The sequence below is a fragment of the Crassostrea angulata genome, chromosome 6 (genome assembly GCF_025612915.1).
Source record: "Crassostrea angulata isolate pt1a10 chromosome 6, ASM2561291v2, whole genome shotgun sequence".
NCBI lineage: Eukaryota > Metazoa > Mollusca > Bivalvia > Ostreida > Ostreidae > Magallana > Magallana angulata.
The window spans coordinates 44,277,972-44,299,149 of record NC_069116.1 but is presented as its reverse complement, the minus strand read 5'-3'; the positions used below and the strand labels follow the sequence as shown (position 1 = coordinate 44,299,149).

At 32.4% G+C, this 21,178-nt stretch overlaps 1 protein-coding gene across 1 annotated transcript in view; it reads right to left on the bottom strand.

The window, feature by feature from the left end:
* LOC128190725 (uncharacterized) overlaps window positions 1–21,178 on the bottom strand; it is a 46,374-nt gene that overhangs the window by 4,387 nt on the left and 20,809 nt on the right. Inside the window, exons 2-12 of the mRNA XM_052862869.1 lie at window positions 16,456–16,578; window positions 14,500–14,710; window positions 12,067–12,276; window positions 11,762–11,884; window positions 11,409–11,615; window positions 9,540–9,697; window positions 9,292–9,422; window positions 5,374–5,536; window positions 4,055–4,265; window positions 2,813–2,984; window positions 2,323–2,512 (exon numbers count right to left, since the gene is read on the bottom strand). Of these exons, the coding sequence (XP_052718829.1) occupies window positions 2,323–2,512; window positions 2,813–2,984; window positions 4,055–4,265; window positions 5,374–5,536; window positions 9,292–9,422; window positions 9,540–9,697; window positions 11,409–11,615; window positions 11,762–11,884; window positions 12,067–12,276; window positions 14,500–14,710; window positions 16,456–16,578 (1,899 nt within the window). The remainder of the gene's footprint in view (window positions 1–2,322; window positions 2,513–2,812; window positions 2,985–4,054; window positions 4,266–5,373; window positions 5,537–9,291; window positions 9,423–9,539; window positions 9,698–11,408; window positions 11,616–11,761; window positions 11,885–12,066; window positions 12,277–14,499; window positions 14,711–16,455; window positions 16,579–21,178) is intronic.

Below are 21,178 nucleotides of genomic sequence, written 5' to 3'. Positions count from 1 at the left end.
AATACGGAACTTGGTCTTCAGTGAACAAAAATATATTATACCTAAATTGAAACCGTTAGGTTCACTATAGTAGGCTTTCTTAGTTAATACATTTAAACCGAGTAGATATACGTTCATCTAATTTATAGCTATAAAAATGTAAGAAAGAAAATGAAATCATTTCTTTTATTAAATGCATTGATACTATTAGGGTATTTGTTCAATTTCCCGCAATTTACCGGTTTTCATGATAGCGGCGCCGTTCCAATATGTTTAAATATTTACATGTAATTGTATGTACATGATTTTTAAACAATCAATTCTATAACAAACAAAATTACCAATTACCGGTGACGTATTTACTGCATGTGGCAATTGCAAATGACTTGTACATACAATTGTATGATGTGCCAGGCCGGGTATATTTGACATATTTACCCTTATACATATATTTAAATAATCAACCCCTATTTATGATCACCGGTACATTAATTAATTAGCCTCAAGATTTTACTCTTACATACATGTATCGTTAATTTGTAGACGTAACATCTTTGAAACCCAGAGCTAGGAAATAATACTTTGAAAATGAATTACAAATGTAAATTAACTTTTATTCACTAGACTTATCGTATACTCGTACATACTAAGATTCAACGCCTTTAGAAACCCTGACGTGCACCTGGGCACACGACACACCTGTTGTGTATATCTTGTATATTCAGAGTTAGTTCCAGGGGTTTTCATAAGTTGGACAAACAATAGACTTTAATTAGATATACACAAACATGCACCTGGGCACACGACACACCTGTTGTGTATATCTTGTATATTCAGTGTTAATTCCAGGGGTTTACTTAAGTTGGACAAACAATAGACTCTAATTAGATATACACAAACGAACAAAACTATGTCTAGACAAACAAAGCAGTAATATCCTGTCCGATATAACAAAGGCAGTTGAGAGTCTTTTCATCTTTAACATGTACATGTATCTAGCAGATCTAGAGTTAGAAATAATGAAAATTGAAAAAAAAAATACAAACCTCAAACCGATTAACAAATTAAATCATGAATTTTTGGTTCATTATCTTAATTTTGTTTAATAACCGGATGAACTGAAAGAGAGAGAGAGAGAGAGAGAGAGAGAGAGAGAGAGAGATTTTTTCACCGATTAATTTATAATAGGAAACAAACATACTTTAATTAGTTTTATGCACATATTAAGATACAGAGACTGCGCTCATCCCTACAATAATTACCCCCAAAAAATTATAAAGAATTTTATAACGGCAATCTGTGTCCATCGGAGCAGTGCTGATGATAGCGATCTGTGTTTAATGGAGCGACGATTAAAACCGCCTGGAACACCCCCCCCCCCCTTCTTTGGAAATTATATTATCACTCGGATGACCCCCTCCCATCTCTATAAAAGAGCTTTTGCATTTAATATATGTTTTTATTGTTCAGCTTGATCAATATTGACTTAAAGGCCACTTAAAGACAGTGTAAAGGCAGTGTAAAGAGAGCGTAAATGCCACTTAAAGATGCTTAAAGGTGGCTTAAAGGTGGCTTAAAGAAGTTTGGACATTAAGGACCTATAAGCACTTGCTTAAAGGTGACTTAAAGGCGGCTTAAAGGTTGTATAGCCTTTAAGCTCCTTTAAGTCACCTTTAAGCCACCTTTAAGGACTTGCTTAAAGATGGTTTTTCGCCCTGTGGTGACAAATATGGCAGTGAACACGTAATTTTTTAAAGCTTGGATCACTCGTGTAACCTTTTACCGTTTGTCATCTGTCAACAGTTTTATATTTTTTAATCCATCTTGAAAAGCACAAGATAAATTGTCACTTGGCAACCAAAACTGAATTATACATGTACAGGTATGTTCTGTTTTAGGATATCTACTTTCATTTCCTGTGCATGTATGCCTGTAGAAATAAACTGCATGCAGTATAAATGAAACTGTGAAACTATAAAACGGTTTGGACATTAAAGTCTACAGATCTTTTTTCACCAATCGTTTACAATATTTAGGCCCTGAAAGAGCTAGAATATAGATATCCGAGATTCCTTTGTCTCTTGTCTCCTCCTTTTATGAATCAATTTTATTAAAATATAAAATCATAAAAGCGGGAGTAACAGTCAGAAGAGTCTTTGACTAGGGTTCAGACAAAAAAAAAACTTAAAACGCAAATATGAGATACAGCATAAGGTACATCTAAGAGCTATTGCACTCATGTGATTGTCAAGGCCGGTAGGCTTCCTGTTTTTGCGAAATGAAACATTTACAAGGCTTGTTATCGTTAAAAATAAACAAAATAAAAATGTTCAAAATACTTACCCATCTTTTAAAAGACGCTAAATCAAACACACCCTCTAACAATAGAAGACTGGGCCAGATTAGAACGAAGATTACTGTGAGTATTGGAGACAGGCCATTGGCCAGCATGCGTGCTGTCCGCATAGAGTTGTGCACCTCTTCATAAGACGGCCGGTTGTCCAGTTGATGTGCAGCACGTAAGTTAAGGTCCCTTGAAACATGAAGAAACGTTTCCATTTTTCAGTTCGCATTCATTTGTTTAATCACGATTATTATATACAAATGTTTCTGATTAAAACAAAAAACCAGGTACAATGTCATGTAAGAAAGATAACTCTGAAAGTTAAAACAATTGTGCACCGTTCTATGTTTCAAAAGAATGATAAGATTAATCTCGGGCCTTATTTTAGGCTTCGTTAACATGCAACATCTAATATAAGGTTTTCAAATGTCGATATTTAATTGAGTAAGAACATATCAATATCGTAATTGGTATGGAGGGTATCTTTACTTTGCGTAGCGTTCTGTCCAAGGGTTTAGTGGATTGTCTATGTCTCTGGTGTTTTCCCATATGTCGTCTCTATTATGATCATGGGGTGTCGTCAGCATACTCACAGCTGGAGTTATAATCCCACTGGACAAAATCCCCATCAGATTCCCGGCTAACATTGCGTTTTCTTTACCTATATCAATTATTTAACAATGAGTTAAATGAAAAATAAGTGTAACTGGGGGCGTTTCAAATTTTTGGTACAAAAAGCTTCAGATATAATGGAAAGTAATGAGAATTTTCTGGGGTGTGCTTTAAAAACTGATATTTTAAAAAATCTTCAATATATATTTTACTCTAATTAAATTGCAATATTCAGAAGTCAATTAGCTTACAGATGAACAGAAAATAATATAGGTCATCGACCTAAATTCTTTGAGGGGTTGTGTCAAGTTCACTGCATGGTTCATTTTTCTTCAGAAATATCATTGAAAAAGGGTCATTATTAATTTTTGCCTAACGTTACATTAACTATTATAGATAAAATATGATTAGGTTAAGGTATAAATTCAATATCTACTAGATTATAAGACTATTAACTGCCTTTGGACATTGTAAGACTTATTAACCGTTGAAATTTAACAGAATTGTCGCAAACAGAGGAAATTCGGACTATTTTTTTATTCTTACTTTTTCTCCACTTAAAATATTTTGGCATCACAATTTATGTTTAGTACTATAGAAATTTTATGTTTTTCTGATATTCTGATATACGTAATTACGACAATTCATAGCATGTGCGCGTATTTCTGCGCAGAGCTGAGAAATCTGGAATTGGGTCCGTCTTCCTTAAGGGGACAAGGTGGTCGTGTCGTTTTAGTCTTAATAAAATAATATCCTTACAAAGAAGAACTCTCTACATAGGAAAATATTCAAATTTGAAAGCTAAAATAAATAGATTTTTTTTCCTGAATAAAAGTTTGTAGCTAAACAAATTATTTCTACAAAATAAGAAATATCTAAATTTAAATTATTAATTTGTTGAAGATCCATCCTCTTTTAAAGATTTTGACATAATGCATGTTTTCATCTGTGTAAGGATATTAATAATGGGATCTGCTTTTTCCGAACAAAAAACATTGAACGTTCAGCAAGTTTTAATGTGCTCAGTGGTCGTAGTTCAAATTATCAAACAGATTAAGTATTTTCTTAAAATTTATAAAGGTTTTCTTTAAATTTCATTTCTAATTTTCTAATGATCACCTGTATTTTCAAAGAACTTGTCCATATTAAGACCACCCTCGTTAGTAGCTGCAACCGATAACCACGTGATCAATGCCAGGAATGTGCCAGAGACTGCTCCTGCTATCATTCCATTGCCGGTGACTCTCTCCCAGCACATGCAGAGCGTGATGGGAATCACAGCAGAGCCAATCAGTATACCCATGAACAGGTACACCCATCCAAGACTCAGCTATTGGGAAACAACGATAAGATTACCAGAGTTGTCTCGGATAGTGGGGTCTCACCGTAAAAAAAACCGTTTCACTGAATAGAACGATGCTTTGATTATTTTTCTGATTAGTGTGTTAGGTACATGATTAATGCGGAGAAGTACATTGTAAATGGTTTTATTAAAGTAAAACATAAACGACAAATAATTTTTGTTTGAAATCTTACCTAAGTCGATTAACACAATATTGTAATTATAATAGACAGGCTGCATTTTCCTCTAATAGTCACATTGAAATAACAATACTTCTAAGAGTACTAATATAAACTAGAGGTACTGTGAGCAAGCTCACAATTGATACCCCCCGCTAAGAAAAAAATCATAACGCGTGTATTTTTGCTATTATAGAAAATATTGGATGAATCTATTTCACTGTCCATTTTCTATAAATAACAACTGCTCTATTTTTGAAAACTGTTAATGCTTATAGGAGTAACAAACCAATTTCTATCCTTTAATTCCATTCTATTTCAAGTTAACTGTTAATGCATGAGGACATTTGTATCCTTCCGTTAACAACCATGACTCGAATCAAACGAAATCCACATGTCAAGCAGCATTTAATATTTAAACATTTTGAATTATTGGTATACTGAGCCCGATTTTTCCGAAATTTTTTTTCCACACATTTTTTTTCCTAAAAAATATATCGGGGCAGGCCATTTTCAGAGAGACGGAGATGAGAATCTAAAAATAGTTTTATGTGGCCTAAGACAGGCAAGCTTTGTGTCAAATTTTAGCTTCTAATATTTCCATTAATGCAAGACATGACACAGACAGAATTTAGTATTTTTGAAACAATGACCTTGAACTTTCTCAATTGACCTTGGGTCAAGGTCATGACACACCCTTTGGTCATAAGCAATATTTGTGTGAAGTAAGAACAGACATACGAACGGAGGGACAAGGTGATTCCTATATACCCCCCCTAAACTTTGTTTGCTGGGGGTATAAAAAGAGTACTAATACTAGTTGAGAAGTTAAGCCAGTCGGATCGAACAGAAAACTAATCATGAAAAATGATTGAACTTAAATTTGCATGTAGGATACAGTAGTGACAGACACCCACCCCCAGTAAATTGAGTGCTATGGTGAGAGGTAGAATAGCCAGTATACTCCACAGTAGACACCAGTTCTTAAGCTGACTGAGGTAGTCGCAGTATTCCCGGAAAGATCCGTGGGTGACACATCTGTACTTTGGTTTGATGGCCTTCTTGCATATCTCACGCTCTCTGAAAAAAGAATCAACCCGTGAAAGCTCCGATTGAGTTTAAAATTCGATCGACCTCAAATATTCTTATGACATTTTATATAACACAGTATCCTTCTCAAATCTTTTATATCTTTATAAAATAGTTGAAACTGCTACGTGACCAAAAATATTAGTGTATGAAAGATGATAATATGCTAAATGATTTTGCTGTTGCTTCCGGACATAATTCTAATGAATCATCCCACCTCAGATAACTAAAAAGGGGTAACAAAAATACCGTTTCATCAAATGGACTAAAACTTCGCATATCAATAACATAAGTGTTGGTGCACAGATTAATATGTTAAGTATGACTTTCATGAAAAATATATGATAGACAGCCACATTGTCTTCGTATTTTTGATTGACCCTCATAGATATAGAGTACTCGATTGACTGTTTACCTATTATGATTCAAAACCAAACCCATAACAGGTATTTTTGATACTTAACCGACGTCCTAACCCTAATATTAGGCTGTCACGGTATCACATCTTTAAAAGGTAAAATAATTTCATACAATATTTCTTCTGATCACTTTAAAAAATGTTTTACTTTGTAATGATTTTTTACTTGAAATCACACTTATAAGTAAAAGGTTATTTCTTAACATTTACTTAAAAATTTAAAACAATTACTTAAATCATGTCAATTACTAGATCAGAATATTTAACTTACATTTACTTAATATGTAGAAATCTTTTACTAAGTAATTCCGTTTTACTGATAGTTTTGTGAAAAGGAATAATCATTAAAATTTTACTTAAAGCAGAAAATGATTTAATAAAAGTTAACTGAGAGAGAGAGAGAGCACTTTATAAATTAAGAAAAGTGTGTTGGTTATCAAGAAGCAAATTACAAATAGTTTATATCAAATAATCTTATAAAAAATATCACATAGAATACAAGTGGCAAACAATATGTCTCCAGTGGAATAAAAAGCGTTAAACATCACGATTTACCGACCAATTCCCAATTCATTTAAAAACCTTTTCCCTTTTCGCGATTAAAAAATGATACAAAATACATAAAGTTTATTATTTATTGTTCATATTTCTAATAGTTTCGTGCAAGATCATAATTCATTCATTGATTATTGTCATGATGTTTATGATTGATAAGATCGACCTTTAGGAGTTTATGAGCACTGTTTTTGCATCATCATTTATTTCTCTGACATCCAGAAATACAAGCTGGTACAAGTAGTATGAAGCCGCCAGTAAACTTACAAGTTTAGTTGACATTAAAATTTATTTGCTCTTTCATAAAATATTAGAAAAACTGTTCAGATAATTTTTGGTCTTTAAAAGGACTTGGACACGATTTGAGATCAAAATTTTATTTTTATTTTTTTATGTTTAAAAATTGTTTACTTTTTTGAATGATTGAGCCAAATTTGAATGTTAGAAATCAAGTTAAGAGCGAGATACAGAGGTTAGTATAAAAATAGTGCCTGTTTGGGAGGGTAACTGTTGAAATTGACACCCCGAGACAACCATTGTCAACCGACGCGAAGGACAGTACAAAAAAATTCTATTTCTTTGAATAAATGATTCATGCCAAACAAGATAAAGTGATTGATTGTGTTCACGAATGATACTAACAACAAAAAAGCAACATTTGATTTGAACTAATTCCAATACCACAATCATATATGTAAACAAAAACAAGACTAAAGCTTTGTTTACAAACCAAAGAATTTTGAACTTTGTATTTTGCTTGTAACTCAATATTTAACTTTAAAAATTTGTTGAATCAATATAAATACCCATATTAACCATTTTAGATGCAAAAAAAGGAAAAATAAAACTTGAAAACTGTGAGCTCAAATCGTGTCCAAGTTCCCCTAAAATAAAACGATAAATAGAGAGAACAATGTTATAGAAAAAAACCCTGTATTTGTCATTTGTCATATACATTTTTAATGTCATTGTACAATATACATTACAAATTAAAGTATTTAAAATGTAATTATCCATATGGTCTATACACGATTTGAGATGAAATTTTTTTTTTATATTTCCATGTATAAAATGGTTTACTTGTGCATTTTGAATGATCAACAAAAAGTGAATGTTAGTAATGAATGAGATAAGAATGAATTTTTGTGAAACAAAGCTCGACACTTATATATGTTTACAAATAATGTGTAATAAAGAAATTACATTTGTGTACAAATTGACCACTGGCCAACAATAGAAACTGATTCAATGTGTTCATACAAATTTTATCAACATAAGAAAGCATCATTTAATTGAAACTATACCAGTACAACACATATATATGTAAACAATAACAAGACGAGCTCTGTTTACAAAACAAATAATTTCAAACTCTGTATCTCCGATATCGATTGTACCCAAAAGACTGAGAGAAAAAAAGAGCGGACTTTTCAGAAATGAAATATGAATGTTTTGAGAAAATATGTCTTATCAGAATAAAAAGTCACTGTTCTATGATTTTGAATTTCTGTGTTGGTTAGAAACATTTCTTTACGTTTTCCGTGCGCGACTTATCTAGATACGAAATAGTTTGTTTTTTCTTCGCCGCAGCATACTTCCGTTTAGCGTTAAAAGTGAAAACTTTAGTGCAAAGAAAGTTGTAAAATGGTTGAAGAAAATGAGTGTACCGGAGGAATTACAAGTTCTGATTGCAGGTATATTAATCAGATGGAAACATATTTTGAAAGAACATGGTATATAAATAACCTGGAAACATCAAAAATACTCTATATATTATTTTTCTATAAATTTGTGACCAAAAATATTAGTGTATGAAAGATGATAATAAGCTAAATGATTTTGTTCTTGCTTCAGGACTTAATTCTAATGTTTCATTCCACCTGAGATAACTAAATTCAAAAAAAGATTGTACCGTTAATTCACTTCGCAACATTAATTCTTGATACTTAGGTTTTTTTGAAGATCTAAATGTTATGCTTTATTTATTGTTCGTCTGTCTTGCGGCAGCAGATATACTATGTCAACTGTAAACATACGGAAGAGGACAATCAAAGAATCAAACTGTTCAATCGTAATTCCAAATACCAAGCACTGCCATTTCAAAACCTGTAACTCTTAATCCTTACTTCGGGTTTACATGTTTATTTTGTTGTCAATTTTTTAATTGCACGGAAGAAGGTGAGCTTCATTTTTTGCTTCAGTTTTAACTTCTATTTGTGATGAATAGTTTTGTTGGCTTTGTGTGTTCTTGGGGATGTTAAATTGATGTTTCCCCAGGTTTAGACTAATAGAACGCATAAAATGCATATGATCACAAGATTTTAATGCATAAACATAAAGTACTCGATGGACTGCTTATCGATTATGATTTCAAACCAGACCTATAGCAGGTATTTTTCATACTTAACCGACATCCTAGCCCTTTTATTAAGTTGCCACGGTATCGCATCTTTAAAAGGTAAAATAATTTCACGCAATATTTCTTCTGACTGGATTTAAAAGAAAACAAGTCATTTGATCTATTTTGCGATCAGCAGTAATTATTTTTATCTTTCTTACTTTATTGTGTTCAATTCGAAAGAACACAAAGAGTCTCGTTTCTTTTCAAGTGTTTAGGAAAAAGGTGACTGTATGAAATAAAAACGACTGGGTTTGTGGAGGGTTACATTTCATAAAGAGGCATTTATAATGATCATACTAAAATTGATAAAGCTTTATACGATGTGTTCTGTTTTTAAAAGTGTTTTTTCTTTAACAGTGCCTCATAACTTACTTATCGTCTTCAGTACATGCATTACAGAACGTCATGCTCTCACATTTACATCGGTCACGTGGGTTTGCCATACGTCCCCTGCTACGGCCACAAAGAATACAGCTATTGGCGTCAGTAACTAGTCGATAGGGCTGAAAAAATGATTGATTGTTGATGTTCATCACTGAGCAGACACAATCATTCTCAGATTCTCTTTATTTATTGCATCCATATATTAGATTTTGAATAGTTTACGTTCATTCAATAACCTTTAGATATAACTGGTAAACATCGTAAACCAATATGGACGACACGGCCATGACCTCTGCTGAACCCGTTGACGTCACAGCCATTAGGATCATGATGATGATGATGAACTCTCCAGTGCGTCCTAGTAGTTTTTGAGCGACTACAACAGGAACTAGTCCTACAAATATGAATCAAAATCAGAATCAGATAATCAACTCCAACATAAAGAGCATACAATATTAAAACAAAACTCAAACACTATATGAAAGAATAATCTGCATTCAAAGATGCTCTAAATGAATCATTGCGTATTTTGGTGGACGCTGATTTTAAATGCAAGCAAAACGTCAAAATAAATCTTTGATCAGTGTCATTTTGACTTTTTCATAGATTGGGTCGAAAATTATCAGTGTAAGCTCTACAATTAAAAGAAAAGGGAGAGTAACATATTTCTTATCAACAAATTAAAGTGTACCAACAGTGGTAATAAAACTAGATTCATTCTTCGATAATTAAGGACTTGCTATTGCACTTTTCAATCCTTAATATTTTTACTTTAAATAATAGAGACTATATAATACAGTGCATTCTCCTAAACATAGTAGAATTCAGTTAGGGTTCAATTTTGCAAGCAGAAGCAATAAAAGAAATGAAATACAACAGATAAAGAGACATTTCATAATTGTTATCATTAATTTAGGATTTCCTTTCCAGTAGGAAAATCCATTACCTTGATAGTTAATTCACCTCAAAGCAGAATAAATCAATGCATATCAAAATCAATTTTCAATAAATGATGGAGCATCGTCCACTTCACTAAAGAAACAGGGCGCGCTTGATTGTATTTAGAATAGTCAATTGTAGCCTAGACAGCTTACAGTGTCAGCAACCTATACATTTAGTGGTATCTTGTCTCTTTTACCTATTTGAACTGCATGTGTTCGAATATTTCTCTTCAAATCCAACTACATACAGTTATTGTCTCGTTTACTTCTGAAAATAAGAGTTTTTGACAATGTTTGATATTAACTGGTTTTACATTTAATAAAATGCAAAACAGAATAAAGGTTTCGACGCAATTGATGAATGCATATCACTCATCACGATGATAATCAAATTAACATTTCTTATTTATGTATAAGAACCTTTACTAAAATAAACCAATTACATAAATTATGCAAAAATAAAAAAATAAAAACAAAACACAAAAAACCCAACAAAAATTGACTTGTCTTTAAATTCGGGCAAACTTAAAACTAGAGAAATGTTTTGTTCGGTGTAACAAAATGAAATCAATTTCAGAGAGTTTTATGAACTTCTGCAAGAACATTATATTTGGAGCCAAAATTAACGACGTCATATACGATTTTGATATTCAAAAGCTTATTTTGAATCTAACAGTTATTAGCTTATTATATTAAATTCTGCCTAATATATCAAAATTCAGCCAAAAGGTAATTAAAACTTTCACTTTTACTTAAAAAAAATTTCATCATCCTCTTAATTTAATTTTTTTTTTCATGTTTAAATTATATACGTTTCATGTATGTCTTGATACAAAGACAATGAGAAGAATGATACATGTAGATAAATGTTCTATGCCAATATCTTCGTGTTTCAAAGCTAATGCTCATTTAAATTGAAACGTTCCCGTCCGAACAACAAGGTGACCGATTTCCGCCTGATCTGACAAGAAGCAAAAAGCTAATGGTAAAACAGTTGGATCATGTCCGATTTGAAGTAGCCAATGAAATTGATTCCAGATTGACGTCCTTCTGGAATCGCACAAAACCTGATTGCGACAAAGATATGGGCGATCTTTCTTAAAAGAAAAAGTTCATTCTGTTTCGATCAATTAACAAATTTCCTTCTAAAATACGGTACTTTACCTGCATCTACATCTGTTTCACTCAAAAGGGCTTGGTTTTGGTTGGCGCTGAGGGCTATGTAAGCTAGGGAAGTAGTCGTGGCAAGACCAAACGGTATAGCAAACCAACATAGACCCCCCACAAGGAACCCTACCACACCTTGCTTAGGTTTGGCTGCAACGCTGCTTTGCCAGTATGACTGATCCACAAATATAGTGCCAAAATTGCCTGAAACAGAAAAAAATTGTATAAACTATGAACTTTTGTGAGGCTTCTGTTCCGTTTTGTTTGTTATTGAAATTGAATTAAAAAGGACGTATGTTTGATTCAATTTGTGCATTCTTTTAAAAGAATTACAATTCTTGACTTCGTACCAACTATATTGATCACTCCAAACATCAGACCTTGCTTTGACTGAATGGTTAGAAAGCTGTTTTTATAATTGTCATCTGGTCCTTTGCTGCAAGACACTAATGTATAAACTTTGTCAACCGTGCCTGAAATACAAACAGCGGGATTTCTTATTCTTTTTGAGTTTGAATGACTTTTCAACATGCCTAATTAAACAATTGCCTATTATTCATCATAAGTACACGCATGTTATCCTAAAGGGTAAATCGCTGAAAATAGAACTAGCTAATAAAGAGTTACCTCCGAGGTTGGTTTCTAAATGCATTACCTAGAGTTCTTGTACTTGAATCGTCATTGAAAACGTTCATGACAAAGATCATCATTAAGATGTATATGATGCCTGTGTTGAAGTACGAGACATAGAACGTTGCACCCAGTCCTCCGATGAAAGTATACGCTCCAATCACGGTTGTTACTAGCAGCGTTGCGTATTCCACACTGATGTCCTGAACGAGACTCTTCATTACTGCAGCGCCACCTAGCATTGAGTTGAAATAATATTAGAATTATTAGTTCATTATATTTTTTTGGGATAAAATTTACAATTCATTATTATGTCTAATCGGGTTTGAACCCTGTGCTCGATAAGTTTGCCTAATGACCCCAAGGATTCAAGTTTCAAAGAAATTTAGTTCGTCTTTATTTGAGTTTGCTTTCACAATAACAAAATGAACTATTTTTGTTTCTTAAATGAACTCCATATAAAGGTTTGAACAAACTTAAATCCACTGTACATACATCAATAACTTTTGGTCACCCAAGTCGCCCGTTAACAATTTTACAATTTGTTTGCTTCTTAAAAAACTACAAGATCAATTGTTACTATTTTGTTTGAAGCATCTACAGGATAAGAGATATCTAAATTGTGTTCTTTATTACCTTTTCACGCCTCAAAGGCACAAAAAGACCAATTTTTCAAAACAAAAAAATTTTATTTCCACACGTGTAAAAACCCAAAATGCATCCTTTAGGATAAAACCTTATTATCCCTTGGTTATTCTAAAGTTCCAACCAAATGTTAGCATATTTTCCATATTGCGCCTTGTTGATTAAAACCTTAACGTCTTTATTAGCATCCAACTTTCTTAATGATCAAGAACCTACATGTAACCTTTTGGAATATTTAGCTATTGCTGTTTGGATGAAAAAGCAGGCTATGTTCTGAAAAAGTAATGTAGCGAGAATTCTGCAATCGTTTTAAGTCGGTTTAACGGGAAATTTTAACAACAAAGACCCTTTATCCTGCAATTAGTACTAGCTTTTATCGTTTTAAAAGGAAACACTTTCCATACATGATGTTTTAGGGTCGGATCAAATGGGAAGTGTCGTTTTCAAAATTCAGTTAGAACATAATAACTTGACCGAAAAGATGTTATTGCATTAAAATTCGACTTTTAAAGTCTCAACGTAGTGTATAGACTAACTAGTTGCAAAAGAAGGGTGTTTTTTTTAACTTGAATGTGAATACGTACTGATACTTTCATTTTTGCATTAAATATTGAATGTCAACACTCTATTGCATATACATACACAAGGATGTATTGCGTCGTATCTCTTTTCCAAATTTTATTCTAAATGTCAAAATTGACTATAATTTTTTCTATCGGTAAATTTGAGATAAAAGGCTGTTTACAAAAAAAAAAGGAAAAGGTACTCTTTCTGAAGCAACGTCATCGTTTTATGCGTACATCATTTATCCATATATCAAATAATTCACTACTGTTGTCAACACAATATGTTCATGGTTCACACATAAGACTACCAATCTGCCAGTGGTATAAAGGTAAATAATCTGTAAACGCGAGAGCATGCATAATTTTTAGTTATTATAAACCAAAGTTGCAGATTCAAGGTATCTGCCCAATGCATTATGAACTTGCCATACAATTTCCGCCATGACGTTAATTAGTCAATCCACGTTCTTGGTTACCCTATTCTGGAAAGTTCTCTCCATCAAATTCAAAAAACGAATTGCCTCAATTGGAATTTACATTCTACGTACTAATTATTTAACATTCTTTCGTTGCAATCATATACTTTGGTACAAACTCCCACTGACTGGGACCAGCAAAGCATGTCCACTATCTTCTGTCAATTTTGCTATTTCGGGCCGGTTTATTGAAAATTAAAGTTGGTTTTTACGGACATCATTTCACAGTTGTTAAAATATCAAAGGTGTCAGCAGATACTCTGATGCAGATGAGGGCGTGTTGTACATGTAGTAATGGTAAAATGTCTTTATTTATAGGTATATACATGTATATACCATGTAAAGGGTCCTCCAAACCCTCTCGAAAAGTTTTTGAATACAAGATCATTTTTTTTATATTTTCTTTTTAAAAGTTTTTCATTACACAAAAGTATTTGCTATATTCGAATTCGGGACCTATGGGTTAGTAGACAAAATCTGTTCTTATTGCGCTACAGAATAGACACCCAATTTTGGTGACAAACAGTTTCACTCTTAGTTTAAATCGCCATGTTGTGACGTGTACCGTCATAAAAAGTAAAATCGAAGTCCCTTAACGTTATTTAATTAATGTTTGGCCGGTAAAGAGGTTATGTATCATACATGTACATGAAAAGTAATCAACAGATAGAGAAGTATATTAAGTTATTTGAATGTCGAAACGGTTAGTAGAACTACTCTCCCTTCCCAAATATAGGGTATAAATCAGACGTCATATTTGTGAAATCGCACCTAGCATTAACATGGCTGTAACAATAAGGTTCGTCATAAGAGCGAATCCACAGAATATCTTGTGCGTCCTTGTCCCAAACCTGGCTTTAATGACCTGGAGAAAGGTCTTGGCACCAGGGGCTCTGATCTTTAGCTGAACGGAGACCATTGAAAACAGCAGCATTTGAACAGAGGCACCAGCAGCGTACCAAAACGGCCCGCTTATACCATACTGAAAAAGATCAACCAATTGTTAACATCTGTTGCATGATGTAACTTTGAAATGTGAACAACCCTTTCGTACAAGTGAATATTTTATAGGATTACATTGAGAATATCAGTTCCTGCTTTTTAAAAAAAAATTTAACCTTTCTTTTACTGTTGTTCAATGTATATTATTCAACTAAAAATCATTGAACTCTACGTTTCAATAAAAACTCCCGACTGAAATCCATTTTTCCCCTAAAAGCTTTTAAAATGGTTTTTATTTTGATGATAAATACGTTGTTATGCAAGTGCATTATGCATTAACCGTCTTGTTGCCCGACACAGTGAAGGCTCCCGTCACATATTGATAAACGACATTCAGTAACGTTGATAAAGATGTCAGGCTTGTAATTAAATGCATTTTTCCCCCATCAAAATGATCTTTGAAAATGAAGTTTAAAAATTCATTATTTATTAATAAATCTATTATGATTATAGTAAAATGAATAGTATAAAATGATTTTTTGTAATACTAATAAGCAGTGCATCAGTTTTGAATCTGAAAGACGAGATAACAAACCTGACAAAACCTAATTTATTCAATGGAATATGTTAATACAATTTTATTTATTTTGAAAAACTAAGTACAATAAAAGGCAATAGGCTAGACTGTCTCATGTTTGAAGACCCTTTCACTCGTGTTTTACATAGTCAATGTCGCGTTTGAATGTTAGTTGCTATTTCATAATTGCCAATGGAGATGAGTTCAGTTACCGTTAATGAAACCATCATGCAATGTTCGAAGAGACTAATGAAATTTAATACTATATATCTGATGACGCAAATGTTGCTAACTCGATGCAAACGAACTAGTTCACTAGCATTAATTTTACAAAAGAAAGCACGCCACAAGTGAAGCTTGCATTCATTGGGAAGCATTTCTAAAACAGTTTTATATTGATTTAGATGGCGTCATGTTTCCTTAACCCTATAAAGACAATTAGCCTTTAGTTACTTTAGTTATGTCAAGCATGAGTTTTGTGGAAGACCGAGGACACTGAATTCTGAATCATTACACATTGAGTATTTTTGGATTATGGTAACGTTGTGACTGTTTTCATATTCTTAAAATCAAAATTTATCTGAATCACGAAAACACGTGCACTTTTCAGCAAAAGCGTTCAAGGGTCCTCCACACCCTCTGGAAAAGTTTATAATACAAGTCAGCTTATTTATATTCCATGGTGACATATAATTCAAGCACACATTTGACTTAAAATGACGTAAAACATGTTAAATTTTAGAGAAAGAAAACACTTTTAAAAAGATATTGCTTTTCATTAAAACAAAAGTCTTTGCAATATTCGAACTCGGGACCTGCGGTTTAGTAGACCTATATGTAAGTTATCCTCTCCGCTACATAGTTAGGGTGTGTCGAGGACCCTAAGAGTCATGATGTCATTATTGAATTAAAAAAAAATATTGGTAAGCTTTGAAATGGCCAAGTTCAAAGGTAAATACCAATAAAAATTGAGCTCTTAGTCCGTAAAACTCTCATAGTGAGACCAGATACATGATTATATTGCCTCATTCATTAACGACAATGTATATATTATATATGCGGTCTTCACGTAAATGACTTCAGTGAATCTGATTGAATAATTCTGAAACACACTTGTGAAAGCAATATTATGAAGGTTAAATATGATATTTGACCTTTGTTGTAAACATATAAAGGTCGATATCTTTTGCATGCATTTTGTCACGTACCTTGCTACCCACTGTCGCGGACTGCAGAAGAGTTGCTGCCCACGTCCATTGAGAAACGAGGGTGGTTGCCGTTAACCCTGCGTTCACATTCCCCCCAGCATCGAATGAAACATCCAAAGAATTCTGAAATAAAAATAAAAATATCATTGAGTCCAACACTGTATCATGTTTAAGGTGGTTGCTCGCAGTCTTCTCTTTGGTGGTTCCTATCGAATATCAATGTGAGAGCACCCGTTAAAGACCAAATATAAAATATTGAACAGTTAAAAAATTACCGCTGTTAGTCCATGTGTTCTGTTATAGCTAAAAGTACTTGTATATCGAGTAACATTAAATGGTCCACTAAGAATGAAATTCAAAAGTTAACAATGTTTTGATTAGTTTATGATATAAAGATATGTAAAACGTCTCATCGTACATCTCTTCGTTAATTTCTATTAGCATTTTTATATCATAATTCCCTTTTTTTATTTGCTTACGTTTAGTTTTTCATTTGTCACCCCTGCGAATGTTATTGTCATTTAAATTTTAGACCACGTGGTTTTATTTGACCCTTTCTGTTTCGCAGTAAAAATCGCGCCTCGTGTTTATAGTCTATTTTTAGAGATTCTATGTACTTATAGTCAAATATAAATTCTAGAGGTTTATTGATTTTAAACTTTATCTTCATTAATTGGTGGATAAAATGTGTTCTAGAAATAAATGTGACAATACAAAAAATAGTTTTTGTCTGCTGTTGTGACAATTATCATGCGTAGTAAAGATCCCCTCTAAGAATTAATTTTCGATCCGCGCCTGACCTAGTAATAACATCAATAGTGAAACAGACTGTACTATTTTATGCAGAATGTTCCTTGAAAATGGCTCGATACACTACGTTTTTCTGCAAAACATTCACCCATTAATTGTTTTAAAAATTGGTATTGCACACCACAAGCATCAAACATGGCTATGATTTTATTAAGCAACCTAATGTTTATATTATCAACCACTCTACACGTGGTTGAACACGAACGATAACTCTGTTCTGAATATCATCGTTTAATTCAAAAAACCGCTAGATAGTGAAATAAGACATACATCTTAAAAGATGTTGATGTTTTAACATAAATCAAAGTAGAATATGATATGAAAATCGACCAGTGCTTACGTATTTTGAGAATATTATCCGAACACTTATACTTCCGCTCGAAATTTCACAGGAACTGAACAAATCTCGGTGAAGTCTCGTGAACTTTCATTCGAGCACCTCTGGATTTATTACATACTTAGCAACGATAAAGAAAACATTCCGAACACATTCGCAGGGGTGTTTGTATTCATAGAAAACATATCGTATTCATATACAATACAAATATATGATATAGAAACTTTTAAAATACCGTTGGATATTCAACTGATAAATGACAAATATACAACCATTTCCACAACTTATACAATGCAAAGTGGAAAAGAACATATACTGTAATATATTTTCATTTTTACATAATGAGCACAAAATGTGCATTTATAATGAACGCACTTTAATAAACTGATACACATAAACTAAATCATTATTTTTTAAGCCTAAAAAGAAGTTTCTCAAAATACTTTTATATAAATTCTCATACCGGTTTATTTTCTTACTGCTAGTTTTATAATTTGGTTGATTGTTTAAACAAGTTGAAATTGTGCAAAACTGTTAGTAATTTGGTAAAACTAGCCTATCTCAGTTTTGACGTGCATTTGTCAGTTTATCAATGTTTGGAAAATATTTATTCGATTTTTGGGAGTTGATTTTTAATCAACTCTCCTATGCAGTCACTCGGACAAACCGAAAGTGAAACAGTGTTTGGACCTCAGCACAAATCATTGCTCCTAACAAGACTTAGTTCTTGAAAATAATTGATGAAATCGATGTAATGTATGCTAAAGCATTGTTTTTCAAGGAAACTTATTTACAAATACCTTAAAAATAGTCAGATTTTAAATGGTACGAACAATTTAAATATTTTTTGTAGATGTATGTATTCCTACGCCAGAGTTCAACATAGTCTCGTTCAACTCGACGCTCGGCTGTCTCCGTAAACCCTTGTCGGAGATTTACGGTGTCAGCCGAGCGTTTGGTTGAACGAGACTAGAGTTAAATATTGCTTGGATCCATACAATTTTCGAGAAATATTTCTAACACTGATACATAGTTTGATTGAATTAATTTTATCTTTAAATATTATTTAACATGATTCATACGGAGGTTTCTCGACATTCTAGTCGAAAAAATTCAAAAATTCATATTATAAAAATATGCGTTATTCAAATTAGAAATTGATTTTAAAATAAATGAACATCGACAAAATCAACTCCCGTCAGTTCTTCAGTACTTTGATTTTTAAATGCATTAAAAAATTAGTCGCCACTCATCGTTTTTTATACATATACTAATACAAATCAAGCACCACCAATGATTCCTTTTATTGTTAAGGTTCAATGTCTGATACCATATGTCTTTTTCCTACGTCAATCCTACGTTGATACACATTTAATAAATTTAGATACATCGTGTACAGACGGATGTAAAAAGAGACACGTGAACGTACACGAGATATGAAAAAACTGAAAATAGGAGATAATGCGATATTTACTTTGGATATAAATAAACTGTGATCTCAGGTGACGTTCTCGGATATAATCAGACAATTAAAGCTTGAGGCAGTTTTTAGTACTATTTTCGGCATAATTTCAGGTATGGATCGGAATTCATTGACGAGTACAAGTATGAAGGACCATAAAGCATGATATAAAGAAAAACATAACGATTCTAAATGAGAGCGATACTTAGTGTCTAGTATCGTAAGGTTGTGTTACTACAGTACAACAGGATACAAAACATGTTGATGTAAAATGAACTTATTGTTTGTCGAGATTATATGCTTTTGAAAAATGTTTGGTTTTTTTTACTCAGCTGATAAAAAAATAATCCCTACATTTGTACGATTAAAAAAACCCACTAAAAGATCGGTGAAAAAGACATTTACATGCATATACCGTATATCTGAGATCAACCCAGGTAATTGGCTAATTGAACTTTCTTGAGGCATGTGATTTGCAAGTTGTTGTTTGATCCAACAAAATGTACGTCATATGCTTCGGCTTTTTATACCCAAATCTTTATTAAAAAGAGAATAAATCTGCAGGTTAAATTTGGTGCATATTTTGAACTTTCTAGGAGAATTAGATTGTATTTTAAAAAAAAATAATGATACTTTAATGGCAAGGGTTGAAACCAAATATCGATTTTTTAGATGTAAATTGTAAAGATTAAAGAAAGCTCGTATTATTAAATTCTATCCTGATTTGTACGAATTAGTTTGACATTTTCTACTTCAATTTACTCGACGGGATACTAACATGATATGATAATATCATATTCTAGGTTACCAGATTCAAGTAAATTAGAAAAAAACAAGGTATCATCACAGTAATTTAAATACGTTCAAATCTACCTGTAAATAGTTTCAAATAACGATTGCTGAATGGTGGGAATATCGCACAGTCATTAAACCTCTGTTTTAGCTAATAATTCCTGACAGTTACAACAGATGAAGTGTAAGCATCCTATCTGATTGAAATATTCCAACAATAAACATTTTGGATTAAAAAAACATGACATCATATACATTTCATTCCAAAATCTTAAACTTTAATATATTCTTGTTTATTATTTACTAAAAAAAATGAACATATTCATCAAAACAATAAACATTGGGGGGGGGGGGGGGGATGTAAAACCGACACATTTACATTTGCCATAATAATACTTTTTTATATAGTATTACGTTTATGGAAATAAAAAAAACGAATAACAAAATCATAATTGCAAAGCCTATTTGTTTATCATTGTGAATAGCTTCTTGGCCAGTTAATCATAAAACCAATTTAATTCAGATAAAAGTCACCAAGAAAAAAATAGTTTCACCAAATAATATTCGCAGATTGACTTATTTTGTATTCTGATAACTTAACACAAAGTTTATGTTCATTATGCATATGGCTTTTGAATCGAAGCGGCATTACAAAATATTTCATCAAACAAAAAAAATTACATCAGGAATAGTTGTAATATTGTACATAAATGTGTCATCATTATAATCACTTTCACTGCCGTGTAAGACCACCTTTAAAACCTTTTGTACGTTTGATGAAATATTCTTTAAATTGAATAGATTTGTTAAATAGTTCATGATTGGGATGAGATTTAGACTGTGACCATCATCTTGTTAAACCCTAAGGCAGTTGTATAGGGAGAAGTTAATGGATCAAGAATGTATACAAGAATGAAACTGAATATTCGCTTTTTCGATTTCCCACACAAAAATCCTTTGTCACAATTAAGGACTTCCAATAAATCAGCTTACGAATTGGGATGAAGTGTACTCTTGATATGTTCTCGGTTTCACCATTAAAAACACAAATGGGTTACTCGATATCTTACTCTCTTCGTCAATTTAAATTGTGGCGTAGTTGCATATAATAAGAAAACATTTTATACCTGAAAGACGTTTAAACGATCTTCCGATGGACTCTAACAATATTATAAAGGAGCTACTGAAGTCGATTAATAGTTCTAATAATGTAACTGTCGTGCACTGTAGTTACTTCACATGTCATAGGCATTTGCCGAATGGTTTAGAAACGGAAGTTAATCCTTTACTAGGTTTTTTGAGCTAAACTTATGAGGTTTGAT